General features: G+C 39.4%; 1 protein-coding gene across 7 annotated transcripts in view; it reads right to left on the bottom strand.

Moving 5' to 3' along the window:
* Window positions 1-19501, bottom strand: part of HDAC4 (histone deacetylase 4) — a 1180658-nt gene that overhangs the window by 124796 nt on the left and 1036361 nt on the right. For 6 of the 7 annotated variants that reach the window (XM_068226410.1, XM_067142123.2, XM_068226412.1 and 3 more), the window contains one exon: window positions 16813-16935. The exons of the other annotated variant lie outside the window; for it this stretch is intronic. In XM_068226410.1, coding sequence (XP_068082511.1) covers window positions 16813-16935 — 123 coding nt within the window. The remainder of the gene's footprint in view (window positions 1-16812; window positions 16936-19501) is intronic. 7 annotated transcript variants of the gene reach the window in all.

Raw genomic sequence — 19501 nt, 5'->3', positions numbered from 1 at the left:
AATTTGGGCAAAAATTTCCTGAAAAATAAACTGAATGGTGATTTTAAACAGCAAAGACAATAATAATGGGTCATCCTGTGGAACACCTTTATTTACCTCAATGGGCTCTGACCTTCTGTCTCCCAAGGAAAAGAAGATTTTATTGTGTTCTAATAACCTGGGCAGAAGTCGCTGCAGGATTCCAGATATACCCATAGTCACTAAACTTCTCTTGAAGTGCTCATGTCCAATATTATCAAACACTTTGTATACAAAATTAGGACTTTTTCAATGATTCATCTAACTATTTAAATGAAAAGGTTTCTGGCCTCCAGTTACTCATATTCACAAACACCTTTGTTCATTAAAATTGTTTTACAACCTCTTAAGTTTAAGAGGTAAGTGAGCTGTTATGAGCATTTTGTAAATTACGGTACCACTTTTGAAACAGATGTTACATGGTCCTCGAGAGGATGTAGTAGTAGCCAAGAGTCAAATGAAATTTGTTTGATTTATTGACTGACAGTTTAAAGTATTTCTTCTATAAAGAGAGTTAATGGTCATGTTCAGCAACTAGATTTTTGGCCACTGTTCAACAGGAAATTCACGTCATACTCTGAATCATCTATGAATGTAAAGGAGAACAATGAAGGGAGACAGTGCGAGTGTGTGTATGAAGTATTTTAAATCAAAACATGCAAAATATATATAATTACAATTTTGAAAACTGAATGAATGAAATCAAACTCTGCCTCTTTGCCAAAAGGGAAAAAGAATCATTAACATTGTAGAATTTCAAATACATAAATATGTAATTTACTTATACCTTTCTTTACATATCACACATTTGGAAGAAAGGCTCCAGCCGGGTAAAGTGGTCAAAAGTGCCCCCACACGTAATGCTATCCGAGTACTTGAATAGTGTTGGAAACACACAAAAAAAAAAAATTTTCAAGTAGGTTTCCTTGCCTGACGACCCACAAAAGACATGATAGTTTTCAATGCTTTTTTCAATTAAAAAGGCCTTCTTTCATATTAAATTTAAAACTGAATTTTTCAATTTTTTGGTGCCAAATTCAAATTAAAAAACCACTTTTTAAAATATTTTTGAAAAACACCTTTTAGCATGGTTATAAAAGTTTGGTGCAATTGAAAATATTCTTAGATATGAAGATATAAGTTGTCTGCTCCAGACTTTTTTCCAGAATATTTGGAGTGGTGGTACATAGGCCTACTGAAAACTATCAGAAACCACCAATATTACATTTTTATGGGCTTATTAATCAGGTAACTATGTGGAATTGTTTTATATATATATTAATAAACAAAACAAATAATGTATTGAAAATAATAAAATTCCAGTTAAGATACATCAAATTTCGGTGGGAAATTTGAAATATTTTAAGCAAATAATGGTAAAAAATAAAACCTTTAATTTTAAAAGTTTTCAACGGATTTTTTTATGCCCAACACTTTTCCCATTACTCTACGGGGTCGGGTATGAAGTGAGATGAATCTTCATGGCGAGTTTTACGACCGGATGCCCTTCCTGATGTCAACCTCATCAGAGGAGTTAATGAGATTAAATGACATGATATATGGTAGTATGAAGTGAGAGGGTGAAACCCAGTGCAGGCAAATAGCCTGCTCCTGTCAAATAGTACCAAGGGGTCTGGTCAAGGCTTAACGTCTCCATCCGATGGACGAATCATCATAAAGAGCTTCATGTACTCTCACTACATATGAACACTGTGTCAAGGTTTGGAATTGAGTCCAGGATTTTGGTACGCAATCTAGTGATTAGAATTGTGCAGCACCACCTCTCGTACCCTGCTGGGAAACATTCTTATGGTGAAATTTTTTTTCACCGACGGGACATGAACCGGCTAACCAAGGTGTCAGACCATACAGACTTGATTCCTTAACAAACACGGCCACCAGGTGGGCAAAACGTTTCCAACATATTACCTTTAAAATGTATATATGTATAGTACTTTAATTCTTCAAGATATTCCTGTTTCTTTTAATTGACACAAAGCACTTAAGAGAATTATAAACTAAGATTATTTTTCTTTATTTCTACTAAATCTCTAATTTTAGAGTTGAAACAAAGTTCTATTATTGTTCTAAATAGGCTAATACTGTTAAATATAACTGAAATTGAGCTGCCCTCTAGTACCGCAACCTAGTGTTCTTTGGTGATTTCTCTTTTGTTATGTACAGCCATTTTTGTTCAGTTCAGTTCGCACTGGTCATTTGACTTGTTCAGACGGAGTCATTGTATTAACCCATTCAATGCCAAACCCGTAGATACACATTATTGACCGCCGTGCCTCGTCTGCCACGTTTTGGTGCACTGTGTACTTCACCAATCTCATATATGAACGGGATATAATGTCATGCTTTGAAATCCCATGGAAATGCTCAAAAACGTTCTCTACGGCAGATATAACGCTCCATTTCATGTGTTTTGAAAGCGATCTGATATTATTTCAGCTTCGCTGGAGTGTAACATCTTTCCCACTAACGTGTAGCCATCATGGCATCTTGAAGTATACATTCATCTCTTGTTGACGAAGAAATTTAATGTTTCCTCATAAATAGTGATTCTGGAGAGGTATATTTTGATAATGAAGATGGAGAAAATATAGAGGGCGATATGAACTACAAGAAAGTGTGAGACAAAGTAGTAATGATGAATCTCATGCGGAATTGTCACTCCCTCCTCAGATAATTCTTTTTTCCCCCAAATGTTAATGATTTTGATAATACCAGTTCTTGGATCAACAATTTTATATTGTAACAGATAAAAGATTACCGAAACAAATGTATGATCTAAAACTTGAAGACAAAAGACCAAGAGGGCGACCAAGACTCGGGTACAAGGACATGGTGAAGACTGACATTCAACAGCGAGGACATACTTTGGAAAGCACCGAAGAAGGAGAGAAGTTCAGAGACTGCCGGTGGTGGAGAAGCCTCGTTCGCCGACCCCTCACTTAAGATGGAACGATGTGGGATATGTATATGTATGTGTATTTCAGTAATAGTATCACTGAGCGGAGTAGCTGCATGTGTTAACGTGCTATGGAACCAAGCTCTGCATTCGGCAAGCGAGTAGGTTCGAACCCCACAGTCAGCTGTCCTGATAATGTTTTATTTTTGCGGTTTCCCTATTGCACTCCTAAGCAAATGGTGGGACAGTTCCTTTTCATCATCCACAGCCAATTCCTTCCACTTCCTTACCCAGTTTCATTCACCGTCATTCATTTCATATTCATTATCTTCTCAACTGAGAAGGAAATCTGGCCATAAAAATATGCTGTAAAATATAATCTCATATTCAATAAACGTGAACTCTGTAACAGACGTAGACTCCATGCAACTACTTTGGTGTATCAAGTGCTTTCTGAAAACACTCCTCCTTACCTATCCACCAGATTTCGCTACCTTAGTTCCCTACACCTGTTCAATACCCAGTCAGGCTGTACGCTAGAAATTCCTGTGCATCGAACCGCAACCTACAACAGATCGTTCACGATCACCGCCACGAGCTGGTGGAATGAACTCCCCAATGACATCAGAGAAGCTAAATCTAAGACAAAATTTAAAATCCTTTGCCAGCGTCATCTTTTAAGCACTTCCAGTCTTTCTTGAGTGTGAATGGGATGCATGAATGAGAGTGAATATGGTTGTTTATTGCAATGTGTTCCTGTATATAATTTAGTTACACTTCACTCACCTTAGTTTAGTTAGTGATACTTTAGTTGTTTTAGTTATACTTTAGGTTGTAAAAATTACATTGTATATACATGAAGTGGTTAAGTGTAAGAAAGGGCCGGGAGCCCTAACTTCGCCACAATAAAGACGCTTTAATAATAATAATAATAATAATAATAATAATAATAATAATAATAATAATAATAATAATAATAATTGTATTTCATTTCGTAAACCACAGCCTTATTAATAGGTTACAGGCCCAGAGTTGCACATGAGGAGGTGAAGTTATAGAAAGACGCGAAGGTGTGGTTATGTTATCTGGAACATTCCGTAACGTGGCAAGAAAGAACAAGAAACGGTATCATCTGCGATAATGCACACTGAAATGCTTTCAAAAGACAATTTTGATGCGTGGAAAATGCATATGAAAGCAATACTCATAAAAAATTATGCTGCAGGGAAAACAGCCGCAGTGACAGCATGGGAATCAGGAGATAGTAAGGCTATGTCAGACGTACTTCTGGGAATCTCTTCACTGAAACAGGGGAAGCATTGTGCAACATCGAGGGAACTTTGACAAAAGTTGGAAAAAGTGTACCAGTCCAAAGGCCGTGCAAGGGAAACTAACCTGCTGCAACAAATAATGCTTCCCCACATAAATGATGGCGACGACGTTCAAGATCATCTGTGAAGATTCTCTGGTGAAGTTGATATTGTTACTACAGTTTACTGGCGAGTTCTGATAGTTTTCTAATTGTGATTGAGTCACGTGACAAACTCACAAGTCCCGAAACACTGCACCTAAAAATAGTTGAGGAAAGTGACGCGTGATTGAGTAACCGACAAAATCATGTGCAGAACAGGATGTTGGTGCAGAAACAGAACAATAACAACAGTCAGAACTACGGCAAATCAAGTACATTGAATAAGCATGGTGGTGAGACATTCAGGTGTTTCAAGTACAAAAAGCTAGGTCACAAAGAAGCTAAATGTCGACTATAAGTGAAAAGTGATCAAAACAAACAAGATGGAACACATGTTGCCGTACGCTGTGCCAGTTTGGAGTGAGTGTCACGAAGCAAACAACTCATTAAATCATTCGACAGACAAGAAACGGTGGTGTTTGGATAATGTGGGTACTGCACACATGGCCAAGTACATTGACAGATTTAAGTGCATTGAATCAAAGATTTGTGAAACGCTGAACTTGGCAAACTTATATTCAATACCCCAGTGAATTTTATATTTTCTATGTCTGCCACCATTAAAAGTAGTGATATTTTGAGCCATAGTGAAACCATATAATGTGTTTCTAATCATTTGGTTAAGTGCTCTTTCAAATTGTACTGAAGCATATCAATACTAAGGGATGAAAATCGGTATTTGTATACAGAAATATGGGGTATACATAAAGAAATTGTTCATACTGCATTTTCAAGGAAAAAAATATAAATATTATGAAATGTTCAACATTTTTACAAGTATATCGAGATTTACAATATCAATTAACACTAAACCTCACTGGTGAGTAAATGAGCCTCTAAAAATGGTTATACCAAGCTCGATAGCTGCAGTCACTTAAGTGCGGCCAGTATCTAGTAATTGGGAGATAGTAGGTTTGAACCCCACTGTCGGCTACTTCCTTCCCACTCCTAGCCCTTTCCTGTCCCATCGTCGCCATAAGACCTATCTGTGTCGGTGCGATGTAAAGCCAAAAAAAAAAGTTATAAAAAGGATAAAAGTAATCATTACTTATATTCTAAAATACGTGTTAATGGGAACACAGCTACCTCTAATATAGATATGAACTTCACCTTCTGTATTCACTGTATTCACCGGTAAAACAACAGTGTTAAATGCTCACACGATACAATTTTTCCTCATAGATACATAAAATGTGGTTTAATAAAACTTAGAATAATATTTAGAAATATGGTGCAATCATAAAATGAACACACTAAATAACAGCAGAAAATTAAAATTGAATTTACATTGCAAGCAAGCTCGCAAAAGTTTTATTTCTTTATGAAATTACAAAATTAATTTTATTATCTCCCACTCACTTCTTGACAATGCTTAAATTAATATTTAACAATGAAATACTTTTTAATGGTTTTTACTTGTTTGTCCCCGAGTCAATTATTAATATTTATCAAACGCTCTGCCTGACAAAAGAAATCAAGCACCCAGAAGAAATGGTCTGATGTCAATGTAATGTCGTAAACATACATACTATAAGTGGGTATGTAAATGATTATTGTAATTCACTGTGACAGGTAGAATGGCCGCCAGAGTGCTTTAGTGTTGTTACCAGGCACGGCAGGGGCGCGAACAGTTTCAGATGTTGATTGATCCATGTGAAGGACACGGAGATGCAGCGTACTCGTGTAAAGCAGCATTATCAGCACCTGAGAAAGTTTGAAAGGGGCCTCATTGTGGGTCTCCATTTGGCTAGCTGACTGAATCGTGCAATATCCAGATTTGTGGGGCATTCGGATGTGACAGTGGCCCGATGTTGGACTGCATGGGAGCATGAGGGCAGGCATCCTCGATGTCAAGGTTCCATTAATTCAGCAATGATACAAAAATTTATTGATATCCACCTATTCAATACACATTGGGTTCTTAAAAATTAAGATTTACATCTTGTCATTCTAATTTAACGGGACATGTTTCACCCACTGTATGGGCATCATCAGCCATAATCTCATGCCTAAAAGATAGAGATCAGGATCCTGGTCAAGGTTCCAGTCGATCACATCTGACCATCACAAGGAAGGATCGCCGTACTGTAACCCCTTCACATATGTGCCTGCCATCTGAGAACAAGTAATGGACTCCCTGCAACCTTTTGTGTCATACCGCACCATTGGTCATAGACTAGCAGCAGCCAGACTAGGAAATTACCATCCCATGCGTAGGCTGTCGTTAATACCACACGACAAACTGCTGCGTTTGGTTTGGTGCTGTGAAAGGGACGCATGGACTGCTGATGAATGGAGTCGCATTGTGTTCAGCAATGAATCGCGGTTCTGCACTACCCCGGATAACCATCATCTGTGAGTATGGTGGCGACCTGGGGAGAGGTCCCGTTCATCCAATGTTTTGGACAGGCATAGCAGTGTTTTTCCTGGCGTCATGGTGTGGGGAGCCATTGGGTATGACTTCAGGTCACAGCTGGTACTCTCTGAGGGAACTCTGGTGTCACAATGGTACATCATGAACATTCTGTGTCCTCATGTGCTACTTCTCATGCGACAGTATCGTGGTGCCATTTTGCAACAGGACAATGCTTGTCCACACACGCCATGTGTCTCTATGAAATGTCTGTGTGATGTTGAGGTACTCTCCTGGCCAGCAAGATCCCCAGATCTGTCCCCAATAGATGTGTGGGAACAGCTCGGACGTCAACTACGTTCCAGTGGCAGTATCAGGATATCAAGGACCAGTTAAAACAGTGTGGGCCAGCTTGCCTCAGGAGAGGATACAACAGCTTTATGACACCCTTCCCAACCGAATCAGCGTGCATCAAAGCCAGACAGGATGCAACATCACAGTGATAAGTGGGCTCGTACTGCCGAGTTCTTTGTAAATTTGACTCGATTTTGTAATCAATGACATAACATCACATACCCTCTCAATACGTGAAGTTTCATTTCATTTCCTCCTCCCCTTGTGGGTGCTTCAAACTTTTTGCCAGGCAGTGTATATAACAATTCCACATAGTTACATGATAAATAAGCCCGTACAAATGTAATTTTGATGGGTTTTTAATGTTTTTTAGTATGTGTCCCCACTCCAATAATTCTAAAAAAGTAAGGAGCATAGAGCACTTATATCTGAGATTTTTTGAACTGTGCTATGCTGTTATAACTATTCTAATTATTTAAAAAATTACTCAAAAAAAGTAGTTGGCACTAAAAAATATTGAAAAAAGTTTGGCTAAAAATATTATTTTGAATTTACACATGAAAGAAGTCCTTTTTAATATCAATACACAAGCTATTTTTAGCACAAATAATGTCTTTTGTGGGCAGTCTCGCAAGAGGACCAACTTGAAAAATCTTTTTTTTTTTTTTTTCCCCCTTCAAGCAAGTATTCAGACAGCATGGGGGTACTTTTGACCTCATTTACATGGCTAGAGACTTTATAAACACTGACTAAGCTACCATCTTCTCATTAAAATCTTATTTGATCAGACAGAAAAAGACATTTCGAGAGGAAATCCTCAAAATTGTTTGGAAATATTTCAATATTCTCCCAATGAACTTTTAAAGTTGTTTACCAAAGATTGGTAACACTGATATTTCATCACTCTAAAGCCATTTACTCCAAGTTACGAAAGCCAAGCAATACTGTTGACCATGCGACACTCCAATATCTGCAGGCTACCAGGCTCAGCAGCAGTCATCTTGACAGGCCAAGGCCTTAATGGGCTGCATGTGCCACAAGTTTTAAAAAAATCACTTATTACTACTTAGGGTAATAACAGGGAGGTACTGTTTTAGTAATCAAGGGGCCCAGTGGAAAAGATGCCCATGCCATAATACTTTAAATTTACAGGAAAGAAGACTTTGTGTATGCCTCTACTGTGTAAAAATGAGGCACAGAATTGAAATGACTGAAACTTGTTCTTAAAAGGGACAATGTTACACACAATCTATCAAATACTGGCTAAAATATAATCATATACTGGTACTAGTCATTTATTAACCACTTTAGTGAAAAAAAAAAAAAGAGCAGTGAATCCGTGGTATGTACCCTTTAGACACATAACTCTTCCTATCGGGAATACAGTATCATTTTAAATAAGATGGGGGGTATTGGAGTAGGAATTAGTTCAAGTTTTACTGACGAGTTACAGCTTTTATCATGACAAGAAACACTGATGAATGATTGGTCTGATGGAGCACTACAGTTCCCAGTCTATGTTTTCTAGTGCAAGTCTTTCTGTACTGTTATCACATCTCACTGATTGATAAAAGGAAGTATAAACACATAGCACAAAGTGCAATAGACTCTGAAAATTGCTAAATTTCACAGCCTTTATTTCTCGTCCATTGGGCTACTTTACAGGTAGCATATACGCCTCAAGGCTTGAAGGATGGCCACGAGATTTCTGCAAATTTATTTTAACGGTGTTTCACTTAGGTAATGTGAATATCTGACACACACACAACATTCTCCCCCAACTAAGAGCAATGTCATTGCTCATTTTATATTAGAAGACTAATTAACTTCACTGCTTGTGTCCATCTTGGGAACTATAACAGCTTGAGAATCTCATTCTGATTGGCTTAGTTCAATCATACTGGCCAATGAGAAATACTGACACATAACGGTAGCAACACGTGCGGTTTGGGCCTCTTCTCAACTACAGATGTCTGAAGATTGTAAACAAGATAGTTTGTTCAGCTTATTTACAGGGAATGGGTACCAGCTACTTGGTTGTACTTTGCACCTATAAAAGACGATAGTACACGCTGTGTGATGATACAAATATTTCAAAATCACCAGCCATGTAGCATGGGTTCTTTTTCAGTGGGCCCAATTGCTTAATGCCCCAATACAGTCATGAAGAAATTTCTAAAAAAATAATTATACAAGGATATGGAAATATATAACTGAGCACTTAAGTTATGTAACAAGGCTCTTCACAAGATAGTCTTGTAAGGTAGGTTAGACAAGCCAATTATCAGAATTCACAGTGACTTCCATGTAATGTATTCAAAATGAGTGTCTCAGAATCAACATGATATAATGATCCAAATATATATCAATTTATACATGAATTAATCAAAACTATTGACTGAGGTTAATGATGCAAAACTACATGGACCCCAATTTAATTTATGAAACAATTATTCTAAGAAGCAAGGTAGAATAAGGCAAAAAGAAAAGACTGAATTCAATGTCAGAAGAAAACTGAAAATTATATTATCCATTAGGAATTATGCCACCTACCTAAATGTTACAAAAGTTGTTAATTGTTATGTCCCTAAAAGGAATAACATGTCTGCAGACACCTGCTGCATATGCAAAACATGAAGTACTCAGATCATAACACCTTTAAAACTACTTAATACAGCATGAACTTGCTAATCCCTTCCATAACTAAGTTTCAAGAATTTGAAGACCTCATAAATTGGTATCAAATATAGATAACTTGAAGAATCATAACAGGAACAGAGTAGAGAACCAAATAAGAATACCTTGGCATGTTTGGCATTTCATAAATGCTTGATAATAATGACAGAAGTCATACCAAGATGTCAACAACAGAAAAATGAGTTTCACTGAAAATATATTGGGAAGAATTCTTCAGAGGAAGTTATTCCAGAAGCAGCTCTCTCGGTGGATCAGAGGTATTCCGTTCAGCTCATTATCCCAAGTTTGCGATTTCAATCTTGCTAAGGTACTAAACTTTTGAAAGTTGAGCACAAATCTTGGCACACTCCTGTTGACATGACAAAGGCTGTAAGGTGCCCCTGAGACTATCAGACAGAGTTCTCTCAGTTGTAGGAACTGCATAGTTGAGTTCCACATCACTGTTTGATGGCAGTACAACCAAAATGTCCAACATGCAACAAAGGCTGTCAAATCAACACAACTCCTGAAGGTCTGAAACCCAGCAGTTATTTTTGAACATGGGAATGGCACTGTGTATGTCATCAGAGGCCTGAATCAGAAGCTTAGGATTATTTTTCTTCTGAAATTCATTCTTTCCCAATGAAGGATTTGAAATCCCACTGGAATAAAAGTTCCTATGAGAGAATACAGTCCTAGAACCAGTCCCATAGTATACTGTAGGTGATGCCCCAGGAGTCACAGGTTTGTTTCCTTGAGAACTGTTTTTTTTTTTTTTTTTTTAGGCGACGATGGGACAGGAATGGGCTAGGAGTGGGAAGGAAGCAGCCGTGGCCTTAGTTAAGGTACAGCTCCAGCATTTGCCTGGTGTGAAAATGGGAAACCACGGAAAACCATCTTCAGGGCTGTCGACAGTGGGGTTCGAACCTACTATCTCCCGAATACTGAATACTGGCCGCACTTAAGCGACTGCAGCTATCGAGCTTGGTGAGAACTGTTTAATATGAAAGGCAGTAACCAAGTACAAGCCAAGTAATACAGCTGAGTATATTACCATACCACAAAATCCTTAGCTGGCTATCAGTAAACCTTACTGAGTACGCCATCAGCAAACACAGAAATTGCTCCCCGAGTGTTTATAAGACTTGGATGTCTATTATTATTTTTCCAGTCAATTCTGATCCATGAATTATTTTCTAAAGCTCACTTGGGCAGCCCAGTGAGGTAAATTTGGATCACATCTAACCTAATATCATATTTCTCCAAGTTCCCACCCCATTTTCACTTCTACACTCACAATTCTGGGACCAATTTGTGATATAAGATAATATTATTACAGACCTCACAATAATAATGGTTATCATACATTTCAAGTGACTGATGACTAAAGATGATCCAAGTCCCTAAAATAAATCATCTCAATTCCACATATGTAACTCAATCCTCCCTGAGCTGAGTGCCAATAGATATACCATATTACTACAAACTAATAGATAAAGATTATTTCAATGATTAAATTCACTGTTACAGGCAGGAGCAACAACAGTATTTGTTAGCTGGTACAGCTACATGATACATTCAAAATGCATTGCTCATTATGAGTAGAGAAATTCTCTAATTCTCGCTTTATGACTCAAAGGAGAATGCTAGTTTGCTAGAGGAGACATTAATGGGGAACTGTAAAGGTCTCATCAGAGGTGATTGATGTTGAGATGTGGAAAGCATGATTTTAATGAAGTTATTAAACTTAGAGCTATCAAGCAGTCACAGTGGATTAAAACAGAAGAGAAGACCTATATATTCTGGTTACCCTTCACTTCACTGTAGTTAGCTCAGTATAACTCTAAATATACAAATTTCAAAATAATTAGAGGAACATGTTTTGTAACGTCTCGTATGTGAACGTTAATTTGGTAGATTGGCTTCCAATGGTCGTACAGCATACCTTGAGACCTTAGCTACTCAGGGTATGTCAAATCAAAGTTATACTCCATCTGTAGGCGTACCATGCATTAAACTGTCAGGTGACCCCTCAAAACAAAGTGAATAGCGGTGCGACTGTGTCTCATCGTGAGGTACACAGACTACTGCGATCCTTTGAGCATGTTGTATGTAAACCAGCACAACCCATAAGACATCTTAATGAGGTTCAAGTTGCAAGGGCCGTCACTTTGATCTAGGAAGGATGGACTCTTAGTCGTGATGCTGTGGATTTCAATGCCTCGCCGTCAGTTATTCAATGCTTGTGGAATCACTACAGTGAGACAGGCCAGTTCACAAGGAGGGTTGGACAAGGTCGTGGACGCATGACAACCCCAAAGGATGACCAATATCTGACCTTCTGTGCATTGAGACGTCGTTCAGCAACTGCCAAAGAACTGCAACAAGACCTCAGGAGGGTCAACAGAGTCATGGTGTCTGACCAGACAATAAGGAACAGGTTAAGAGAAGCGTCCTTCTGACTCAGACTCCTGTTCGAGTGCCCCGTTTAACGCAGCAACATGGCGCAGCTTGCCTTCTGTTTATCCGTACCCACGTCAACTGGCAACTTCGCCAATGGAGACCTGTGTTGTTCACAGACGAGTCCAGATTTCCCCTGACACAGTGTGATGGACGTCAACGTGTATGGAGATGCCACGATGAGCAGTACATGCCAAATGTTGTCCAGGAAGGCGACCGATTCGGACAACTTTCTGTGATGGTGTGGGGTGGTATCAGTATTGATGGCCGTACGGATCTTGTCGTCGTCCATGGTAATCTTACTGCTGCGGGGTACATCAAGTAGATACTGTTACAGCATGTGTTGGTTGTTGCATACGGTGTTGGCCCTGAATTCGTACTCATGCACAACAATGCCAGGGCTCATGTAGCGCACATCACCAGAGCTGTCTTGCGAGAACTGGACATTCAAGAGATGAAATGGCCAGCAGTGAGTCCTGACCTTAATCCCATCGAGCACGCGTGGGATAGGCTTGACAGAAATGTTTGTGGGTGTACTGTTCCACCAGACTCTCCAAGACTTCGAATAGGCTCTCATTGAAGAACGGACCTGATACCGCAACGTGACCTCCGTTGACTTATACGGATCATGCCACGTAGGTGCCAAGCTGTGATAAATGCCCGTGGAAGACATACACCATACTGAAGCTCTCCAACTGTGATAAAAATCCATCCAGGAGAACTGTTATCACTTTGTTTTCGCCCCTATTTGGACATTTCCGTTTGTGTTCTGACACTGCATAAAATGATCATCTCCTTTCATTCACGCCAGAAAGTAATGCCCTATTCGTTGAACACCTCTAACTGATTCAGTGTTATATGTCCGTTCTCTCATGCCATTTAATCAACAGCATTAATGAATGTGTCTGATGCTGGAAGGATGTCTGCTCTACTCTTCATGTTTCACAGTTTTTTGAACCTCATGAAATTCATGGCACCACTTCCACAGTCATTGGATAGACACAATCCTCCAGTGAAAGTTGATGGGCTGTTTTTGTGTATTTGCCTGTAGAAAATGGATCACTATTAAGAATCTTCTCCCATTACCATTCACTCAATAACTTCACCATTTTGCAACAGTTATCTGCTTGTTATCTGGTGTGACTAGAAACTATTGGGTACATAAGTTGGAGCAAGTTCCGTTCCTTTGTTTCAGAACAATATAACAGGAAAAATTACTTTCTGTCTGCCTCTGTAGCGTAATGGTTAGGACAATTAGCTGCTATTCTCGGGGGGGGGGGGGGGGGAAGGGCCGGGTTTGATTAATGGTATTCCCAGACATTTTAAGAATGGCAGAAGAGCTGGTATGTGGTCAAAAAGGCACATACAGCGCTCCTCCAATGGGGGTGTGCCTGAAAAGAGCTGCACCATCCCGGTATGAGGACATGAGTTTACTTACTTTCTGACTTACACTTGTATGAATTTCAAAGACAGAGATGTCAGTTTGATCCAGCTTTTAAGTAAGAGTTGGTGTGCAGCATGCATTTTGTTGATAAGAGGATTAACACAATATTTCGTGATGTGTAGTTTGCTCTTCATTTAAATTCTTCTTCAGGGGTTAAATCAAATCAATAATGCTCTGTACATCTTTCGAGAACTTCAAAAATCAGTTTATAAATATCATGGAATCTGTAAGAACCAACCTGTGTGAGAAGCAGAACCTTGATTTTCATCTTGATGTCAATGTTGCTAAGGGAGGTGAATAAGTACACTGACTGACAGAGCAAATGCAACACCAAGAAGGAGTGGTCAGAACTTTATGCCAATTGCAGGGTAGACTGACGTCACTGAGGTATGCTCATGATGTGAAATGCGGCGCTGTGCTGCGCACGTAGCGAATGATAAATGGGACACGGCGTTGGCGAATGGCCCACTTCGTACCATGATTTCTCAGCCGACAGTCATTGTAGAACGTGTTGTCGTGTGCCACAGGACACGTGTATAGCTAAGAATGCCAGGCCGCCGTCAACGGAGGCATTTCCAGCAGACAGACGACTTTACGAGGGGTATGGTGATCGGGCTGAGAAGGGCAGGTTGGTCGCTTCGTCAAATCGCAGCCGATACCCATAGGGATGTGTCCACGGTGCAGCGCCTGTGGCGAAGATGGTTGGCGCAGGGACATGTGGCACGTGCAAGGGGTCCAGGCGCAGCCCGAGTGACGTCAGCACGCGAGGATCGGCGCATCCGCCGCCAAGCGGTGGCAGCCCCGCACGCCACGTCAACCGCCATTCTTCAGCATGTGCAAGACACCCTGGCTGTTCTAATATCGACCAGAACAATTTCCCGTCGATTGGTTGAAGGAGGCCTGCACTCCTGGCATCCACTCAGAAGACTACCATTGACTCCACAGCATAGACGTGCACGCCTGGCATGGTGCCGGGCTAGAGCGACTTGGATGAGGGAATGGCGGAACGTCGTGTTCTCCGATGAGTCACGCTTCTGTTCTGTCAGTGATAGTCACCGCAGACGAGTGTGGCGTCGGCATGGAGAAAGGTCAAATCCGGCAGTAACTGTGGAGCGCCCTACCGCTAGACAACACGGCATCATGGTTTGGGGCGCTATTGCGTATGATTCCACGTCACCTCTAGTGCGTATTCAAGGCACGTTAAATGCCCACCGCTACGTGCAGCATGTGCTGCGGCCGGTGGCACTCCCGTACCTTCAGGGGCTGCCCAATGCTCTGTTTCAGTAGGATAATGCCTGCCCACACACTGCTCGCATCTCCCAACAGGCTCTACGAGGTGTACAGATGCTTCCGTGGCCAGCTTACTCTCCGGATCTCTCACCAATCGAACACGTGTGGGATCTCATTGGACGCCGTTTGCAAACTCTGCCCCAGCCTCGTACGGACGACCAACTGTGGCAAATGGTTGACAGAGAATGGAGAACCATCCCTCAGGACACCATCCGCACTCTTATTGACTCTGTACCTCGACGTGTTTCTGCGTGCATCGCCGCTCGCGGTGGTCCTAGATCCTACTGAGTCGATGCCATGCGCATTGTGTAACCTGCATATCGGTTTGAAATAAACATCAATTATTCGTCCGTGCCGTCTCTGTTTTTTCCCCAACTTTCATCCCTTTCAAACCACTCCTTCTTGGTGTTGCATTTGCTCTGTCAGTCAGTGTATTTCGGCATTAAAAAAAACCACCTGTACTTGGCCATTCTAAGTTGGATTAATCATTTTAAAAGATCAAGGTAGGTTTTGTTCTGAATTTAGAAGATACACAACAGGTCATAAAGCTCCTGCTGTCATGTTATCATAATCTGCATTCTCCTAATCATTATAACTGTTGTTATGATTAATACTTTATTTTTTGGTAGCTGTAAGATGTTTCATCTGTATTTCTTATAATTTGTAGTTGTAAATGGCATATTTTCTAATCATGTATTTTATGGTTAGATGGAAGAAAAGACCTAATGGTCCTAATCTTGCCAAACAAAATAAATTTAATATATTTTCAAAAATTGGAAAGCTTGGAAAATAATGTTCACAAAATTTCACCAAGTCACATATCTGGTCTTCATCATGGAGATCTCTGTGTGCAGCTGTTATATATAGTATTACTTCATCTCCATGTTGACATTATGAGGATGACTGGATAATTCACAACTGAGCAATAAGTTAACATTAATTGAGAGAGATTTCACACTGACAAGTGCTGCCTATGAACTTACCATACTCTCCACACTGTTCTCCAATTAAAGTACAGTATACCTACAAACACTCACCACTGTATCAAACTATAAACGTTCTCTTCAACTGGTCACTAGGTGAATACTTAATGTCAAATTATGGTTTTCAAATAATATTCTACTTATGATGTGCAAGTCAATCGCAATTTAGCTATGGTAAGTCTTTTGTTCTATTTCATCCTGCCTTTTTCATCCTGAGAACACTGTCTGCATTTTACCCTTGAAAAATATTATCATATACACAATATGTTATAAATAGTAACGTTCTATGGAATATTACTGCAAGCAAATCCTACCAGATATTATGCCAGCAGGGAGGCCATGTACTTGTTTACCATAACAAGCAATTTACAAATGTATCAATGGGTATACTTACTACTTTCATTTCCAAAATTCGAGAGCAACACACAATCTGCTGAGAAACAAATATTTTTCTTTACAATAGTCCTGGAAATAATAGGAATTTACCATCATTTCATCATAAAAAATAGCCTTTACGTAATTAATTTTTCTTATTACAGTGTTAACAGGATGTAATTTTCTCCTATTCAGAAACAAACATCCTAAATATTCAACAATCTCGCATTGTATGATTTGCTTAGCACAGCATTCGTACAACCATGCAAGGTGGCATTCCACAATTTTTAGTCTTGCAATTCATGTGTCATGAAATTGCAGCTAACCTGAACCAAATGTAACAGAAATCACATGAGCATAATATAATAAAACAATTTAGTCACTAATTATTTCAAAAATTTGACCTTCACTGGAACTTATAATGAAATCAATATGTGTTAATCAGGGTATGCCTCAATATATTTTGCATACTTGCAAGTTGTGACTTCCTCTTCAAGTTGGGCAACAGACGATCTTTTCTCTTGGCCATGGGGCTAGAGCGGCGCTCGATCACTCTTTGCTTGAGGCGTACCTTGAGAAGGTTTGGCTCGGACGCTGCAGGACAAACGAGACGAGACGTGGCGAGGTGGGGCAGGACCAAGACAGACACTATATGTTAGCTCTACCTTATGACTGTATCATCGTTGCAAGCCCATAGTCAACCTTTCGCTAAAGATAACCACACAGTTGTCCTCATATCCAAAAGGTTACTTCTGCTATATCCAAATTAGCTTAACACAGAAACAAATATTTTAACATTTATATTATATGTAAGAATGAGAGAGGAGAGAGAGTGCGCATGCACTCATATTACGGAAAATTTTAATTATTAGATTTCAGTAAAGTATGTATGGATAGGGAAATGGATCATAAAAGAGTATAGTCTGTAAAAAGTACATAAGGGATTGTAATTATTCAAGATTAGGATTATAGGAAAGGTGCAATAGGATTTGAAATATTCTCTCAGATTTGTCATGGAAGGCATAAGGACAACCCACAGGTAGACCACATTCATGACAGCCCAGGATCAATCATTCAACTTTGCTTCCCAGAACATACTTTGTGTGTTTAAAGTTAAGAATGACTGAGCAAGACAGTGAGTGAGTGAGTGAGTGAGTGAGAGAGAGATAGAGAGAGAGAGAGAGAGAGAGAGAGAGAGAGTGTGTGTTATTCGCTCCCATATAAAAGCTTTTTCATCTGTAGGCTGGATTCTTAACTAACAGAAAAATAATCACTCAACTGATGGGAATTAAAGTCAGCTCCATACAGTCAAAACCAGACAGCGTAAAGAAAGATGTAAATAAATAATATGTACAAATAAGAACAAACACAAGATAGAAATATTTATTAGACATTTTCCTCTGTTACAATTATAGCACATCAAACAAAACAGAAACACTGCCGACATCCCAACTTAACTTCAGAACACAAACGGCCTGTCTAAGGATTTTACATTTCAACTATATAGCCGATATATATGTACACGTTTGTTATTCTGATATTCTTATAAATGACTGGAATTTTACAATTAAGAATATTGAAAAAATATTCTAAATTCTCACTTTCAATTGAATAAGAATTTTCGAGAAGAGCTTCTATGCATTATGGCAGAGATGTTTACTTATATTTCCAGCAATCTTCAGTTTGGTACATTATTACTACTGAACATTAGACATGCATATCAATATTCCTTTTCATTCTGACATGAATCATGGATGAAAGTAACCTGCTTTGTACATGTACACAAAGTACACTGTTGTTCTTCAATATCCAAATATCATGAAGGAGTCTTGAAGAGTGTCCGGTCTTTACTATGCAGTGATTAGCATTCCGTTATCATTGGTATAGTGGTTGTAGGCCTATCAGACAGCACAACATCATGTGACGTAAAGCAAGCAGTGAACAGCTCAACAAGATGCGGTTTTAGGTCAAACTGCCAGTATTTGTTTACAGCAGTCTGTTGAAGCTGTTAAGGATGTAAGGATGTCACATCAGCACATCAGACAGTCGTACAACAATAAACAATTAGAATAGACCTGATCGGTTGTAGTTTACTCCTGAGAAAATTGAGCAATATCTTGGTAAAATGTAAGTTTTCCTGTAGTTTTGCCTCATTTTACAAGCTTTAAACCTAATCACACAAGTCATACCATATCAGTGTTAGACACTATGGTCTGTGGTTCATATCTGTACCACTGTTATGAATGCCCATTACATTCTGAGACCAGAAGAACTTTCATTTGTCCAGGCCATATTTCAGCAAGACATGTAGCAACAAATGGACATTGTATACTGCAAGATCACATTGGTGTATAGATCCCATTCCTCAAGAAACCACTGTATTTGATTCAATGCCCAGAAGAGTAGGCAGGTTGAATAAAATAGGGTGGACACAGCACTTACCAATTTATGCAGGACACCTAGTATGTATTCTGGCTTTCAATCCCACCTTCCAACATTTATGTAGGGTCTGTGGATTACCCAGGATCAGTTCCACTTTTGGCCAAGGATTCTTATGGTTAGATGCCCTTCCTACCATTGCATGCTGGTCCTGTTGAAAATCTCACCCTAAGTAGCCAAGATTTGAAGATAGGAAATTCCGGCTTGGAGTTTAGAGGCTAGATCACTGCTACCCCTACATTTTGCACGTATGTTACTGAAATATCATTCTTTTTTTTTTCACTACAACATATTAAGCAAGTCCTGAGAAAATCAGATGACTACAACAACTCTTATGGTAACAGGTTAAAAAGACAAGGAACAGCAAGTAAAATCCAATAGTGAGACTTAGAGGAGATAGGACAAGACCAGTTGAATGAAATTACATTGTCAGTATACAGCAAATGAAGTCCCAGTGCCAGGGTTAGGGCAGATAATCATCTCACCGTTTAAACCAGCCATTTAACAGTGCAGCTACCACTTCTTTTTAATTGCTTTATGTTTTACACTTGAGTGGCCAAAAGTCACGGGAAGGGTGTCCCGTTAGAAAATGTGCCGTGTATGACCCCTGAGCATTGCGGCTAGCTGCGGCGTAGCTGAGCAGTCTGTCTCAGACACCAGTGTTGTGAAGATGGCAACACATCATGAGTTAACCAACTTTGAAAATGGTGCACGGCGCATT

Source organism: Anabrus simplex, chromosome 2 (genome assembly GCF_040414725.1).
Source record: "Anabrus simplex isolate iqAnaSimp1 chromosome 2, ASM4041472v1, whole genome shotgun sequence".
Taxonomy (NCBI): Eukaryota; Metazoa; Arthropoda; class Insecta; order Orthoptera; family Tettigoniidae; genus Anabrus; species Anabrus simplex.
This window is presented reverse-complemented; position numbering and strand designations above follow the sequence as displayed.